We start from the raw sequence: 17,944 nt of genomic DNA on the forward strand, positions 1-17,944 counted from the left end.
CAACTAGAGTCTCTAGGTCAGAAAAAAAAAAGTTTAATTTATTGAATTCTATTTTCGCGTCAGTTTTCAGTTTCAGAGTGTTTAAAAAGATGGAGAACTGAAAAAAAACATCCACAATGTGCTGGAATGCTGCACAGCTTGGGAAACTTCATTCACACTTCACTTAAAGGGGATTTTTTGGGACTGCTATATTGATGACCTATCTTTAGGGTTGCTCATTAATACCAGAACCCCCCTGAAAAGCTGATACCTAATGCCGGATGTATACAGTGCAAAGTCTGGTAGTTTTATTTCCCAGGTACGAAACTCAGTTCTTACTGAAGTTAATGGGTCACCAACAGAGTTGATCGAATATATTCGGAAACGGTCGCCGATTCTGATTTTGTGATTTTGCCATATTGGTTCCCTATTCGTGATGAGTTTTATGTTTGATGATCGGTTACGAACATATTTGTTCATTTCTACCCCCATTGACTCCAATGACGTTGGGAGAGAATTGCAAAAACAATAATCGTCAGTGATTGTAATTGGAAAAGAACTTTGAAAAATTTGCTCAACTCTAGGCATCAATCTTTCAATCCTGGGCAACCCCTTTAAGTTTAGGGAGCATATACTTGGGTGCTCAACATCTGTTCTTTTCAACGTTGGTTAAAATAATGCACACAAGTTAAACGTGTTGTAATCCGAGGAGAACAGTGATTAACAGTGACCAACCGTATCATGGAGAGGTATTCTAACACCCATTCCTCATACAGTATGTTAGGTTTGCTTTTTCAGATATGAAACGGGACGTTAAACTTCCTTGCCATGTGGTCAGAAAAGTAAACCTTTACATGAGGTTTTGGCTCTTCTCGCAATCCAGCACCACCAAAGAGTTGCTATTTTGTAAAGTAGTAGAGAACATTGATCATGTACGAAAGAAAACGGGTTGTCCAGAATTAGAAAATTATCTGCTTTCTTCCAAAAACAGTGCCACATCTGTCCATAGGTTGTGTCTGGCATTGCAGCTCAGTTTCATTCATGTGAATATGGCTGAGCTGCAACACCTTTATAAATAACTGTGGTGCAGTTTTTTGGAAAAAAAAAAAAGACACCACCCTCCTTTAAGTCTTGGGCAACCTCCTTAGGAAAAAACACCTCATCATGAGCCCTCAGTTACATATGAACGGATGTCATCTAATTTGGGAATTCAGAGATGGAGGTACAAGCCATCACCTTTTCAAAGTACTGCCAGAGATTGCCAAGTGGGGAACTGCAGAGAACAGTGTCTCAGCTGACTGACATCCTTTGGATACGTGATCACCATTCATAAATAACCTTCCATTTACTGGGAGACATTTGCTTTCAAGTAAATCTCTTTCTATAAAAAAAAAAAAAAAAAGGACCAGAAACAGTCAATGTCGAAGCGGCCATTTTGAACTGTAAGCCCTAGAGATGCTTACTAGGACACAACTATTGCTATATTTTTGCCTTGAGACTTGATTGTCCTGCTTAATGGTGGGTTGTAGGTCAAGCAAATCTACAGACCTAGCTCTTAATTGTTTATAGCACTATACATGATACAGGAATAGTGATTGGGGGCTTTGATTTCCAAGACAAACTTCTGAAAACTTCAGGATGCAGAATCGAGCTTCATCCTGAGCTACTTTTATATTCACAACCTACTTCCCCCTTTCAAGGCACAGACTTTTATACTCAAGCAAGTCAACTGGCCTTGAAATAAAAAGATAATAAATTCTGATGCCGGTGTCGATCTACTTTCACTCTAGATGCTACTTGTAAGTAAACCTCATTTTTATTATATTCTGGCTATGCTGGCTGGAAATGATTTGTTGATAAAGCCTTGTCTTGCACATCACAAATCTGCATTTATAGCTTTACCAGCAAGCTTGTTTAAGCAAGTCTCTTACAACACCTTTATATTCCCCGATGTACACCGCTCCCGGCAGCCGACTCTGACAGTGTGACTCAATGAAACTTAAGTCACACAATGTGCAGTGGTTGTAAAGCGCATGGATCTGGACCGAAAAAGGTCTAATAATAAAAGAAATCTTCATTAACTCTACTTATAGAATTAGCATTACGAAGGAGGTGGGAAAAGAAGGTTAAAGCCTAAAAGATCCAAGCATTATGGCCAATATCAATCACACCCAAACCATGGCTTGATTCTGGTTAGGGTCTGTACGTGAATGTCAGAGAGTAAAGAAATAAGCATTAGTCATACGGTAAATCCCCCTTCTCCAGTACTACGGCTCTAATAGTCATGCAGAGACGATCACCTGTCCATCGTTCATACGATTGGTGGAAGTGATCATCATCATAAAAGAGCTGGTGAAGAGCACCATTTTTTGGTCAAAAACCCATTTTTTGGTCAAATTCTGTAAAATCATGAAAAACCCCTTTAACATTAAAGCAGGTCTTGTTCCACCTTGAGTAATTGTCAAATAAATATACACAGGTAAAGTAAAAGAGTATGAAACAATGGCACTATGACGGCTAAAACCAGGGCTGTGTAGTATGTGTCCGTATATAATGGACCGGCTCAGATTCCTAAAATATGTAATAAATTGGGTAAGTCATTCAGTGCAGGATGTGCTGTAAATGTTTTCATAAGACTTGAGGAAAGTGATGAAGTGTCCTGTAAATGTCTGTCTGTTCCTTATCTAAGGATCTCGGCTTTTAGTTGAGATGAATCTGTGCTGCACTTTATGCACATGCTGAGTAGTGACCAGTGCTGTGAAGATGAATCTGTGCTGCACTTTATGCACATGCTTAGTAGTGACCAGTGCTGTGGAGTCATAGATGAGAGGAATCTGTGCTTTACTTTATGCACATGCTCAGTAGTGACCAGTGCTGTGGAGTCATAAATGAGAGGAATCTGGGCTGCACTTTATGTACATGCTCAGTAGTGACCAGTGCTGTGGCGTCGTAGTGGAGATGAATCTGTGCTGCACTTTATGCACATGCTCAGTAGTGACCAGTGCTGTGGGGTCATAGCTGAGATGATTCTGTGCTGCACTTTATGTACATGATCAGTAGTGACCAGTGCTGTCGAGTCGGAGATTAGGTGAATCTGTGCTGCACTTTATGCACATGCTCAGTAGTGACCAGTGTTGTGGGGTCATAGCTGAGATGAATCTGTGCTTTACTTTATGCACATGCTCAGTAGTGACCAGTGCTGTGGGGTCATAGCTGAGATGATTCTGTGCTGCACTTTATGCACATGTTCAGTAGTGACCAGTGCTGTGGAGTCATAGATGAGATGAATCTGTGCTTTACTTTATGCACATGCTCAGTAGTGACCAGTGCTGTGGGGTCATAGCTGAGATGATTCTGTGCTGCACTTTATGCACATGTTCAGTAGTGACCAGTGCTGTGGAGTCATAGATGAGATGAATCTGTGCTGCACTTTATGTACATGCTCAGTAGTGACCAGTGCTGTGAAGTTGAATCTGTGCTGCACTTTATGTACATGCTCAGTAGTGACCAGTGCTGTGGAGTCGTAGTGGAGATGAATCTGTGCTGCACTTTATGTACATGCTCAGTAGTGACCAGTGCTGTGGGGTCGTAGATGAGAGGATTCTGTGCTGCACTTTATGTACATGCTCAGTAGTGACCGATGCTGTGGGGTTGTAGATGAGAGGATTCTGTGCTGCACTTTATGTACATGCTCAGTAGTGACCAGCGCTGTGGAGTCATAGTGGAGATGAATCTGTGCTGCACTTTATGTACATGCTCAGTAGTGACCGATGCTGTGGAGTCGGAGATGAGGTGAATCTGTGCTGCACTTTATGTACATGCTCAGTAGTGACCGATGCTGTGGAGTCGGAGATGAGATGAATCTGTGCTGCACTTTATGTACATGCTCAGTAGTGACCGGTGCTGTGGAGTAGTACTGGGGATGAATGTGTGCTGCACTTTATGTACATGCTCAGTAGTGACCAGTGCTGTGGGGTCGTAGATGAGAGGATTCTGTGCTGCAATTTATGTACATGCTCTGTAGTGACCAGTGCTGTGGAGTAGTAGATGAGATGAATCTGTGCTGCACTTTATGCACATGCTCAGTAGTGACCAGTGCTGTGGAGTAGTAGTTGAGATGAATCTGTGCTGCACTTTATGCACATGCTCAGTAGTGACCAGTGCTGTGGGGTCCGAGATGAGATGAATCTGTGCTGCACTTTATGTACATGCTCAGTAGTGACCAGTGCTGTGGAGTAGTAGTGAGGATGAATCTGTGCTGCACTTTATGTACATGCTCAGTAGTGACCAGTGCTGTGGGGTCATAGCTGAGATGATTCTGTGCTGCACTTTATGTACATGATCAGTAGTGACCAGTGCTGTCGAGTCGGAGATTAGGTGAATCTGTGCTGCACTTTATGCACATGCTCAGTAGTGACCAGTGTTGTGGGGTCATAGCTGAGATGAATCTGTGCTGCACTTTATGCACATGCTCAGTAGTGACCAGTGCTGTCGAGTCGGAGATTAGGTGAATCTGTGCTGCACTTTATGCACATGCTCAGTAGTGACCAGTGTTGTGGGGTCATAGCTGAGATGAATCTGTGCTGCACTTTATGTACATGCTCAGTAGTGACCAGTGCTGTGAAGTTGAATCTGTGCTGCACTTTATGTACATGCTCAGTAGTGACCAGTGCTGTGGGGTTGTAGATGAGAGGATTCTGTGCTGCACTTTATGTACATGCTCAGTAGTGACCAGCGCTGTGGAGTCATAGTGGAGATGAATCTGTGCTGCACTTTATGTACATGCTCAGTAGTGACCGATGCTGTGGAGTCGCAGATGAAGTGAATCTGTGCTGCACTTTATGTACATGCTCAGTAGTGACCGATGCTGTGGAGTCGGAGATGAGATGAATCTGTGCTGCACTTTATGTACATGCTCAGTAGTGACCGGTGCTGTGGAGTAGTACTGGGGATGAATGTGTGCTGCACTTTATGTACATGCTCAGTAGTGACCAGTGCTGTGGGGTCGTAGATGAGAGGATTCTGTGCTGCAATTTATGTACATGCTCTGTAGTGACCAGTGCTGTGGAGTAGTAGATGAGATGAATCTGTGCTGCACTTTATGCACATGCTCAGTAGTGACCAGTGCTGTGGAGTAGTAGTTGAGATGAATCTGTGCTGCACTTTATGCACATGCTCAGTAGTGACCAGTGCTGTGGGGTCCGAGATGAGATGAATCTGTGCTGCACTTTATGTACATGCTCAGTAGTGACCAGTGCTGTGGAGTAGTAGTTGAGATGAATCTGTGCTGCACTTTATCTACATGCTCAGTAGTGACCAGTGCTGTGGAGTAGTAGTGAGGATGAATCTGTGCTGCACTTTATGTACATGCTCAGTAGTGACCAGTGCTGTGGAGTCGTAGTGGAGATGAATCTGTGCTGCACTTTATGTACATGCTCAGTAGTGACCAGTGCTGTGGAGTCGTAGTGGAGATGAATCTGTGCTGCACTTTATGTACATGCTCAGTAGTGACCAGTGCTGTGGAGTTGTAGTGGAGATGAATCTGTACTGCACTTTATGTACATGCTCTGTAGTGACCGATGCTGTGGAGTTGGAGTCATGGAGTCAGGGAAATTGAGTCAGAGGTTTGGCTTGCCGACTCCAGAGCCCTGGTAAAAGCATCAGAATAACTCTCTCTGATGGCCGTAAACCGCACTACAGCGAGGCTACAAGAAGAAGAGGAACGCGATATTTAAGGAACCACTGAGGAAAGTTGCTAGTTTGCTAAATAATCTGGGTTACTTTAGCTATGCAAAGGCTTTGCTGTTTTTCGAGATGCTTGCATTAATCCAGAATAGCCGTAGGTTATTTCTAATGTCTGACAACAATGTATAAAGATACAGTTTAGCAGATAGATGCTGCAGGCTGTTTCAGAACAGAATGTTCTTGACCCTACATTAATAAAAGGATTAAACATGTCTCTTCGAAACACATCATCACTTATAAACACCTTCATCCCCACTGGGGACGCAGCGCTCAACAGTGGATGGACAAATGCAGACAATGCTGAAAGTCGCCTTCCGAAAATCAACTGTATATGAATTAGTGCTAAAATACTGAGTGTAAAGCCATCATCTAAAAAAGTAGAAAATAAAAAACACATAAAACACTTCCTGACAAGTCTCCATTTCTCACAGATGAAATATTGAAATACAGAAACCATAAGTTGTAGCGTGAGGGAAGCGACTGTAGTGGGTGCGGCAGTTCCAGTTACACCCGGATCCGGAGCCTGGTGAAACCAAGAGGTCCCTTTGGACTTTTTGAGAAGACCAATACTACTAAATAGACATGAGCAGATCACTTAGTGTAACACCAGTCCATGCCATGGTCCAGATAAGTACTCTCTGGTTATGCACAGGAGCTTTTGGAGTCCTTGATGCTATGTTTGATTTCCAGGCCTGGTACAACATCATGTGTGCGGTGCAAAGGTGATCATGTCTCACCAACCTGGATAATAATAAGCCGAGACTGGGATCCTAGCGGGTAAGATAATCCACACAGCTCCAAGACAGCACTGACCTGGACCGTGGACTGGAGATCCGCAAGGCTATCCGCTCATGTCTACTACTGAAGACTCATGATAGTTGAGAACCCTGTTGGATGTTTTTCATGGGAGCCAACTAGCATTCAAGTATCCATTGTTTGTTTTGATGAATTTGGTGTATTTTAAAACTTTTTAATCTAACTTTGAACTGTCTAAAAATGTGACACTATAAACAGATCAGCTCCAGTCTCTTCTTGACTTTTTGCCCTCTGTCACAATGAACTCAAAATATCAGTGAGCAGGATTCCTTGCGACTGACATAGTGCATTATGCAAAACACAGAAAATACCTGCTCACTTATGTAGAAAACACTCCTGCGAGAGGCGACCTTGACTAGCTGGTGTGATCATCTTTTTGTGTGCACTGACTTAGTCGTTGGTCCCCATAGAGTCAAACATACCAGCAGGCACAGTATGGATGAATGCAAGCGCACATCGTGCGGAGAGGTCAGAGTGCCATCCATGGGCTATTAATGCAGCGTTCCACAAGGTACTGTGCTATACAGACCACAATGGAGACTGTAGCCCTTGGAGACGTCAAAGAGCTTGTAAACATTACCTGTACAAGTCTACCTCGATAAGCCCTAGTCAGCTTCAATTCTAGCTGCTAAACAAATATAAGTGTCTATTTCTACAGAGGAAGAAAAATAAAGAAACGTTAAATGTATGAAGGATTATTTGTTTTTTAGGGAGACATTATCAGGACGATTTTACTACTGAAACTAGTGGTATGGCTGTATAGGTGGGAGAACAACAATAAAAATAATACCTTTCATTAATCAGATGTCCCATCGGTGAGAAATTGAGCAAATTAGTCCAGGGGTGTGTCAATGCACTTGGAGTCACACCCCCAATACACTCCCACACTAATTTGCATGTGGCTTTAAAGCGTGATATCTCAGCGCTGGAAAATTGGATTACTGCAAAACAGGTATCAATTTTATTGCCATTTTTCCACCATTACAGCCATACCACTACTTTCAATAGTAAACTCATCCCAACAAGTTCCCCTTAAAGTGTGTGTTTCCTCATCACATCAGGGCTAGGCGTTTCGGTCCATACAGAGAAATAATGGAATAAACTAGATGGGTTTCTCCATCACACACATAATGACGTGTCAAGAGGATCAGTGGGGATGTCAGTGACCAAAGAGAAGGGGCTAGGACAGTCTCAAATCACCATGCTCCTTTGACTCCTATCGCCTTGGTTTTATTTGGGAGACACCAGGTTGATTTATAGACTATTTTGCCCAAGAGGAACCATAGAGTCGAGTAGCCACACCTTTGATTTTGAAACTGGAGGAGGATGTCAGTGGGTCAAACTCCCAGAAAACATTAATTTACCGTAAACTAGCCCTATAGGTCTGAGTGATTTATGGTATTTCCTGAGGTTACATGGGCACATAATAAAAACATCTCCCGACAGAGTATCACAAAATCATATTGTTTATTTCAAAGCTGGTCACACATCTCGGGATTTGTCAAGCCAAAAGAAAAGGAAATGGAGGACACATATGGGAGCAGTCCTATGCTATACCAAGTACTATAGCACATATTTCCAACTCTTGTAACTGAAGACTACACAAACAGTTAATATTCCGGCATTGGAGACGATTTCATATAAATTCCTGGGTACAATTTTCTTTTGTAAGCCGATGGAACTGGAAAAAAGCAAATTAATAGTGTAATGAATACCGGCTACAACGGCCAACAAATCCTAGAGTCTGGAATATTCATGCAAATAGGAGCAATTTCTCTATGATTAAAAAGGCAATTAACTAAGAAAACGTTGCAGCGATTTATTTCATCTGCCCGAGCGTCATGGAGTCCGGCATACAGTAACAAGTCGAGTTGATGTCCTGTCAATAAGGACAGAGATGCTGATGGCGTCTGGCGCAGGCGGTATGGTAATATTATGCAGAGATTATGTGCCACCCCCATTATCCATCGCTACAAACGTATATGGTGCACAGCAATGTACATCATAGTGACATCCTTACAATGGTGATATGAATCTTATGTCCTTTCCTTTTCTAGTATAATTACAGAAATACAATACAGATTAGACCATCAATATCACAAATCTGTGCCATGGCTTACACACAGAGCACCACAGACCCACAGGCATGTAATTTTAGAAATTACTGGAGGTTGAAATGTAAGTAGCTGCATAGTGGAATGACAGAGCCCAGGGCAAGGCAAATATCGCACCCTCTTACTGAGTAATAATGCCCCTTTAGAAAAAGATTAATGTCTCTTGTGTCACTGTAAAAATTAAAGATGCCCCTTGTGGAAGTAATATAGCCACTAGAGACGAACGAGCACTAAAATACTTGGATGCTCATTACTCGACCTGAGCAATACTTAATGCTCGTTTTGAGTATCGTGTCTCCAGGCACCTTGAGGAACCTCTCCCAGGCTAGGTTATTTCTCAAGAAAGGTTCATCCTGCTCCCTTCCTTCTCGGATCACACTCGCCGCATACCAGCTATGTTGCCCCTCCATTTTGAGGAACGTGACTCTGCTTCCAGCCTTCAGCTCTTTTAACCTTTGAGACAAGTGTTCCATCTCTGCTGCCCAATGGTTGAACGAGATGTGATAACGGGTCCCAATCTCTTCCATCGATTCCCATCTCCACTGCCGGACATACATAACGTCCTCCCCCAGGGATGCCAACTGTCAGTACTTGCGCCTAGCGGGCCCACTAGCATTTCTCCAGACCTGTTCCTGGCTCACCTCCTTGTCTTTTCTGACCAGCCTAGGCCCCGCAGTCCGCTGACGAGTTCCTGGCTCTCCAGTCTGAAAGATCCCTAGCGGTGAAGGCTGGGTTCAAGCCTTGGTGGTCCTGGAAAAACAGATGCTTCTGGACAACAGGCTTCTGTAGCTTGGTCTGGCTCAGATATTCCTCGGGGCACTCCCTTGGGAGTCTCATGTGATTCTGCCATCTTTGTTACCCACTAAGCGTGTTACACTGCATGGATGACTAATTGAACACATTTTTTGGAGTGTTATACAACACTGAAATGTACCGCAAAGAACATAATACTCTATGGGGGTGAGTAACTGAATCCAGAAACATTTTTTTAATGCTTTTTTTGGTGTGTTCTATACTACCAAAGTGTAGCAGAAAGCACGTAATACTGTATGGATGACTAACTGAATCCAGAAAAAATTTTGAACGCTTTTTTGAGTGTTGTATACCATCGAAATATACCATAGAGCCTGTAGTAGTCTATGTTTGACTAATTGAATCCAGAAAATTTTTTGAACAATTTTATGGAGTGAATGTACCACAGATGCTAATGCTCGCCGAGTACATCCGAGCACCCAGATACTCAAGTGATATCAGATTATCACAGAGCATGTCCGCTCATCCCTAATAGCCACCTTTGTGCAATCCCCCTTCTCACCTAATTTGGGCGACTGAGATCTCATCTTCCTTGTGTGTCCACACCAATGACGACATTGTGCCACCTGTACTGAGGTGCTGTTCTTTTGTAGTCCTTCAGCAGTCTGTGACCTAAGCGATGGAGAGTTGTGGGGCAGGGAGTTTATGGCTCCCTGCTCTACTGCAGGATCTAACTGTCAGCCTCGTGTTGACACTGATGCAGTTCAAAGTGGTCAACTGGAGATCTGGGGCACTCAGCCAGCAGACTTTGGAAGTAGCAACACGTCTTCTTGGTGAGGGGGGGATTTAAAAGAAAGTAGTGATGTTTTCTCTTTTTATTAATGCATAGATACAAATTTTTCCTATTACCTAATTCCAGAGAGTACTGGAAGTAAAGAGAGTATATGTATATATACACATATACATACATATATATTAGCTGCTTTAACCATTTTAACATGCGCGGTAGAGCAGTGTCACTTCGAATCCCTGTGACTATAGATACTGCAGAGCTACTAGAGCAGTACTACATTGTTGACCCCCTAGCCGCCAGTATCTAGGATTGTCACCCTCGTCCCCCTCTTTTTGGCTCCCTGAAGAGATTGTGGGATTTGATGGGTTACCATGATAGATGAAGGTCTAACAAAATCCCTCATGTATTACTGACTGTCAATACCGAGTATACCAAAGATTTATCAGCAGATCGCATTGTGATGTCCCCTGTGGGATTAATAATGATAAGTAACTCATACAACATTAAAAAAAATCCCAGTAATAAAAAGGTGTAAACCTTTGTTGTTCGGGAGCTAAATACTTAGAGAAATGCACTGGTGAAAGAAAAGAAAAACTGGTACCCCACCACCACCAAAAACTAATAAAGGTTGAGCGCTGAGGACGTTAAAATGCATAAACTGCTGCAATTATCTCCAGACGCACATCTCAAGGTTATAAAGGGAGTAGTGGGGAATTTTAATGTAAGAATTATAAGCAGATGATCTAATTGTAGTCAATTAAACCCACCCTGCTGTCACCCCCGGTCACACATACGGCTCCGAGGGGGGTTCTGAATGCGGCGTAATTGTGGCAGGGTCAGGCCGCGCTCATCCTCTACCTATTGATCCGCTCTGCAGACCTGCAGAAAGTTCCAACTAAAAGTTTCATGACAGACAGCAGTCATTCATAGCAAGGGCACAGCAGAGTCAATTCATCTGTGGGAAGTCGCTCGGAAAAGGGATTTAGCTCCTTACGAATTACGCGCTGAAGTCAAGATCAGTGAAAACAGACAGATGTTCAACATTTATTTACAGGACGTCAGTGGCATCGGAGTAAATCAGATTTATCGCAATGAATCATCACATCTCTGACATTGTGGGGAGAGGGTCAGGAAAAGGCGGCGAGGAAAGGAAACTGCAATTATCACAGAACCTACATCTCTGGGCAATCTCAGCGTAATTAGTAAAAATAGGCCGAAAAGTAAAGGGCTTGGATACTTTTCCCAACCGTTTTATTACTCAAATAAGTAAGGACAACTTTTCTAACTGTCTTGGTTATGAACATTCTACCGGTTTTTTATGTATACAGCTCCTATGCAGACCAATGGTTATAGACTAGCTCTGCGTGTCGTCTGGTCCTGCCGTCCTGTTACTACATATGCCACCTCTTTGTACTATCTTACTGTACAAACAGTAAAAGCAGGAGAAAAAGGGAGAAGAGATCAGGGATCTGACTACATACCTGGTTAGTTTGTAGTCTGTAACCACGGAGACACAGTTCAGAGCTGTGGTGTTAAATTAGAAGGGTTGTCCAAGACTACAAGAGTCAGCTTTTTCCCTGAAATCGTGCCGCTTATCTTCATTCTTCATGGGCTGGCTCCGGTATTACAGGTCAGTTATACGGAGATTAATACCAGACAGTCCTTGTATGCTTTTTCTGTTTTAAAGGGAATCTGTCACCTCTTTTTAGTCATATCATGTAAAGATATCACCCTATTGTGCGTCCCCATAAGGATTCTTTTAGGATTTTTTTATTCCCCCCTGACCCCGCACCTTTGATGCAAAAATGCCTTTGTTATGTTGGTGAAGAGGTATGCAAATCGCCGCGGTCCGGTCCGATGGGTGTGGCTTAGTCGGCTTCTCCCCCCCCCCCTCGGCTTGCTGTCACAAGCCAAACTGCATGTACCTCTTTCAAAGACAAGTCCAGCATTACCTTTACGTTGCCAGTCTGTTTCTCAATTACTAAGATATGAGTGTTTGAATTGACAAGTAAATGGCTATGATAGATCTAAAGCCTCTGTCAATCCAGCTCTATTAACCACCCAACACCATCTCCTACTGTTGCCTCCTGTTGACTGATGGGTCCTTTGCCTGAAGTGACAGTTACACAGCATAGATGCTGTCAGACAAGCAGGTGAAGGAGGTGGCATCGGGCGGGCTATAGAGCTGGAGTGACAGAGGCTTAACATACACCATATCCATTTGCATACCAATTCAAACACTGATTTCTCAGTAATGGAAGTAAAGACTGGCCATAAAAAGGTAATTACTGGAATTGTCTTTGAAAGATCTACATGCACATATCAATAGTTTTGAGTCAAGAAATCCTGCTGACAGATTTCCTTTAAGGGTATATACATAGGATAGCTACTGGATGAACAGTCTTCTGACCATGTTCTATCAAAATGTGCATTTACTGTATTAGTAGGCGTTTTGGCTGTGGCTCCCAGATGCCGCTTATTTCCAGGGCAGACCAGTGAACAATCCATAAAATTAAACCTGAACAGTCCATGTGTTCCTGACTGCAGACATAGCGGCACTGTCTGGCAGCTCCTAGTGCACTGGTGACAGATCTGCCAGCTATTATCCTATATCTATGGCCATTTTTTACACTTTCTAGCCTGTTTTCTTCTCGCTCGTAGGCTACATGTACAATGACCATCTCTTGGGATGTTGCAAGGATTCTAATTAATTCCAATGACATCTAGCAAAAACTGCTGCATATAAATAGCGGAAATTATGTAGATTAAGTAACGTGAAGATAATCGCTGCCATTGTAATTGAAATTAATCTGACATGTGAAAAATCTGTGTTTTTGTAGTCTTCATTGAGTGTCAGTGTCCTTCTTCAGTCATCAGCATAACAATGTTGGTCAGTAATCAAGGCTGTAGAAGAATGGTCTGTTTCACAATAAACAGGTTACATGATTAATTCTAGCAAAAAGTTATAAAAAGCTAGTGATAAAATTACTCATGAGGATCCTAAAGGAGTTAAGAGCGTTGTGTTCTTCTCCCAACATCTAGTCCCCTCTGTAGCACCTTCTTGACCCTCCATGGATGTCCTCTTCTGCTCCTCAGCACTGAGTGCCTGGCATACATTTGCATCCCTTCTGTATAGATGCACAATGTTTAGTGTATTTTGCCTCCAGCAGTTGCCCTCGCTCTTGGGCCGCCTAAAGGCTACTGTGCCTACAGGTGAATCCTTGCTGGCTGCTGCCCAATTGTTTTGGCTTTGGGCCTATGCTGGTTACAGGCTAGCTTCCTCCGATGGGTGGTACACTAATGAGATGGCTTTCCTTCCACCTTGTAAAAAGCGAATGTTCATATTTTTTTTCTATGGAGCAATAAGGCTCCATACCCAGCAGATCTCCTTAAAGGGGTTGGTTGAAACTGAGATATTTATGACCCACTCTTAGAACACTTTCTCTTGGGTGTTGTCTATAAAGTGGCCACAGTGTGAACACGCTCTTACGCTTTGCACTTATACCAGCTGATAGTTCAGCTCATTTCTTTGGTTTAGCTGTTCTCTTGTATTTTGTACAGATGGACCCCTTTTGGAGCCAAGTATTTCATCTGTATAGCTTCCCATGGATGGGTGTCTCAGTTGGGGCCCTGCCCTGCTCTGCCCTTATTCACATTGACACATGGTAAGGTTTGAACTAATACTAGGGAGCTTAGGAGTGTCCCAATGGGCACACCTTGTCATGGTGGGATGGCTTTTATGCTTTTTTATATAAAAATAACATTAAATAAGTACCATATGTTATTTACATGCACTATCACTAATGATTTGCTTGGGTATATGCTTACTTGTTTTTAGTTTGTCTTTTCCTTGGATTTTGTCTATTTTTAGAATAGGTTATCAATCAGTGGGGGTCCGATACCCTGAATCCCCTCCGTCCGGCTGATAACTGAAGCTACGGACTACAGAAGACAGTAGTACACAGAGCTGAAACACCACAACTCCATGTACTGAGTGGCGGCCATTCTTGTAAGCAGATAATACAAAGCGTTTCACGCTGTTCCAGATGTCAACTGAGCTTTGAAGGCTAGGATGTGTCGAACTTTAACCATTGTCAATATGTTGGCTCTGGTTGACTTTTTTTTAACAAAAGCCAGAAACGGCCTAAAATCCATATTATGGTGACCTTATTTAGCCAGCCACATCCTGTTTTGCATTACAGAAGTCTGGAGATGGAAGTCTGGTCTTTTTAAAATCCCTAGCCATACAGTGGCATGTAAAAGTTTGGGCACCGCTGTTCAAAATTACTCTTATTTTGAACAGTTAAAAGTTGAAGATGAAATGATCTTTAAAAGGCCTTAAGTTAAAGACGACACATTTCCTCTGTATTTTAGGCAAAAAAAAAATATATATATAGATATCGTCACTTTTTACATTTTAAAAATTACAAAAAATGAAAATGGATCAATGGAAAAGTTTGGGCACCCTGCATGGTCAGTTCCTAGTAGCACCCTCTTTTGAAAGTATCACAGTTTGTAAACGCTTTTTGTAGCCAGACAAGAGTCTCTCAATTCTTGTTTGAGACATTTCATCCATTCTTCCTTGGAAAATTCTTTCAGTTCTGTGAGATTCCTGGGTCATCTTCCACCCTCTGCTATTTTGAGGTCTAGTCACAGATTTCCAATCATGTTCAGATCAGGGGACTGTGAGGGCCATTATAAAACCTTCAGTTTGCGCCCTTTGAAGTTGTCTATAGTGGTTTCTGACGTGTTTAGAATCATTATCCATTTGTAGAAGCCATACTCTTTTTCATCTTCAGCTTTTTGTTCACAGATGGTGTTATGTTTGCTGCAAGAATTTGTTGAAATTTAATTGTCACCATTTTTCCCTCTGCCTGTGAAATGTTCCCCGTGTCATTGGCTGCAACACAACCCCAAAGCATGATTGATCCACCCCCATGCTTAATAGTTGGCGGGATGTTCTTATCCTGAAATTCTGTACCTTTTTTTCTCCACACAAACCTTTGATCATTGTGGCCAATGAGTTCTATGTAAAACCTCATCAGTCCACAGGTCTCGTTCCCAAAGGCTTGTTTAGATGTTCTTTTTCATATTTCTCACAGAGAATTTTATGGTGAGGATGCAGGAGTTCTCTTCCGATAACTTCCATATTTGTGCAGGTGTCTCTTAACAGTAGAACAATGTACCACAATTCCAGATTCTGCTAAATCTTTCTGACAGTCTTTTGCAGTCAAGTGGGGGTTCTGATTTGTTTCTCAAGCAATCCTGCAAGCAGCTCTCAATTAAATTTTGCTTGGTTTTCTAGACCTTATTTTGACCTCCACTGTTCCTGTTAACTGCCATTTCTTAATTACATTTCAAACGGAGGAAAGGGCAACTTGAAAATGCTTTGATATCTTCTTCTAGCCTTCTCCTGCTTTGAAGGCCTTTCATTTTCAGAGTGCTACCCAGCTGCTTAGAAGAACCCATGGCTGCTGGTTTTTGGCACAAGGTTAGAGAAAGCTGGGTTTTTATAAGTCTGAGAAATTTGCATCACCTGACCTTTCCTAACAATGAAACAATGATAGTGAACAAGCCATAACCCCAACAGGCTAATTAAGGTAGGAAACCTTGGCCAAAGTTGTCTGAGCACACAAATCTCCAAGTTTTGCCCAAACTTCTGCATTGGCCCATTTTCCTCTTTGTAATATTTAAAATGTAAAATATGAAAAAAAAAAAAAAAAAAAAATTATATATATTTCCTAAAATACCAAGGTAATGTGTCATCTTTAACTTTAGGCTTTTTAGAGAAACATTTCATCTTCAACATAACTGTTCATAATAACTGTTCACTGTACTGCACGGCTCATTAAAGAGTTGGATACTGTCGTATAGGGTAATTATTATCCAATACGTGGGCAACACAAAGCTTTTCTTTCCTTTTGGGAGAGAGCTAATTTTCATGTTATACCCATGGAGGATTGTGAACTCCACGATTCTCCTTAAAGAAGACACTTCACTGGATTTTTTTTTTTAATTTAAACAGCATACCTTGTTCCTAAAATCAAAAGTTATCCTATATATATATATATACACATACAGTGGGGAAAAAAAGTATTTAGTCAGTCAGCAATAGTGCAAGTTCCACCACTTAAAAAGATGAGAGGCGTCTGTAATTTACATCATATGTAGACCTCAACTATGGGAGACAAACTGAGAAAAAAAAATCCAGAAAATCACATTGTCTGTTTTTGTTTCATTTTATTTGCATATTATGGTGGAAAATAAGTATTTGGTCAGAAACAAGCAATCAAGATTTCTGGCTCTCACAGACCTGTAACTTCTTCTTTAAGAGTCTCCTCTTTCCTCCACTCATTACCTGTAGTAATGGCACCTGTTTATACTTGTTATCAGTATAAAAAGACACCTGTGCACACCCTCAAACAGTCTGACTCCAAACTCCACTATGGTGAAGACCAAAGAGCTGTCAAAGGACACCAGAAACAAAATTGTAGCCCTGCACCAGGCTGGGAAGACTGAATCTGCAATAGCCAACCAGCTTGGAGTGAAGAAATCAACTGTGGGAGCAATAATTAGAAAATGTAAGACATACAAGACCACTGATAATGTCCCTCGATCTGGTGCTCCACGCAAAATCCCACCCCGTGGGGTCAGAATGATCACAAGAACGGTGAGCAAAAATCCCAGAACCACGCGGGGGGACCTAGTGAATGAACTGCAGAGAGCTGGGACCAATGTAACAAGGCCTACCATAAGTAACACACTACGCCACCATGGACTCAGATCCTGCAGTGCCAGACGTGTCCCACTGCTTAAGCCTGTACATGTCCGGGCCCGTCTGAAGTTTGCTAGAGAGCATTTGGATGATCCAGAGGAGTTTTGGGAGAATGTCCTATGGTCTGATGAAACCAAACTGGAACTGTTTGGAAGAAACACAACTTGTCGTGTTTGGAGGAAAAAGAATACTGAGTTGCATCCAAACACCATACCTACTGTAAAGCATGGTGGTGGAAACATCATGCTTTGGGGCTGTTTCTCTGCAAAGGGGCCAGGACGACTTATCCGGGTAAATGAAAGAATGAATGGGGCCATGTATCGTGAGATTTTGAGTGCAAACCTCCTTCCATCAGCAAGGGCATTGAAGATGAAACGTGGCTGGGTCTTTCAACATGACAATGATCCAAAGCACACTGCCAGGGCAATGAAGGAGTGGCTTCGTAAGAAGCATTTCAAGGTCTTGGAGTGGCCTAGCCAGTCTCCAGATCTCAACCCTATAGAAAACCTTTGGAGGGAGTTGAAAGTCCGTGTTGCCAAGCGAAAAGCCAAAAACATCACTGCTCTAGAGGAGATCTGCATGGAGGAATGGGCCAACATACCAACAACAGTGTGTGGCAACCTTGTGAAGACTTACAGAAAACTTTTGACCTCTGTCATTGCCAACAAAGGATATATCACAAAGTATTGAGATGAAATTTTGTTTCTGACCAAATACTTATTTTCCACCATAATATGCAAATAAAATAAAAAAAAAAAAAACAGACAATGTGATTTTCTGGATTTTTTTTTCTCAGTTTGTCTCCCATAGTTGAGGTCTACCTATGATGTAAATTACAGACGCCTCTCATCTTTTTAAGTGGTGGAACTTGCACTATTGCTGACTGACTAAATACTTTTTTTCCCCACTGTATATAATAGGGGAAAATGTAGTGATCACCGGGGTGAGGTGTACGATGGCAGGGACAGA

General features: G+C 42.3%; 1 protein-coding gene and 1 long non-coding RNA gene across 4 annotated transcripts in view; one reads left to right on the top strand and one right to left on the bottom strand.

Moving 5' to 3' along the window:
* The window catches only part of LOC141076508 (uncharacterized), a 158,715-nt gene that overhangs the window by 105,568 nt on the left and 35,203 nt on the right, over positions 1 to 17,944 (top strand). The window lies entirely within an intron of this gene.
* LOC141076507 (mitotic spindle assembly checkpoint protein MAD1-like) overlaps positions 1 to 17,944 on the bottom strand; it is a 620,485-nt gene that overhangs the window by 34,034 nt on the left and 568,507 nt on the right. The window contains exon 9 of one of the 3 annotated variants that reach the window (XM_073563986.1): positions 7,991 to 8,221. The exons of the other annotated variants lie outside the window; for them this stretch is intronic. Within the exon in view, the coding sequence (XP_073420087.1) occupies positions 8,177 to 8,221 (45 nt within the window). The 3' untranslated portion in view covers positions 7,991 to 8,176. Of the gene's footprint in view, positions 1 to 7,990; positions 8,222 to 17,944 lie in introns of those variants that run through there. 3 annotated transcript variants of the gene reach the window in all.

This window comes from Dendrobates tinctorius, unplaced genomic scaffold (genome assembly GCF_039654945.1).
Source record: "Dendrobates tinctorius isolate UK_male_01 unplaced genomic scaffold, ASM3965494v1 ptg000420l, whole genome shotgun sequence".
NCBI lineage: Eukaryota > Metazoa > Chordata > Amphibia > Anura > Dendrobatidae > Dendrobates > Dendrobates tinctorius.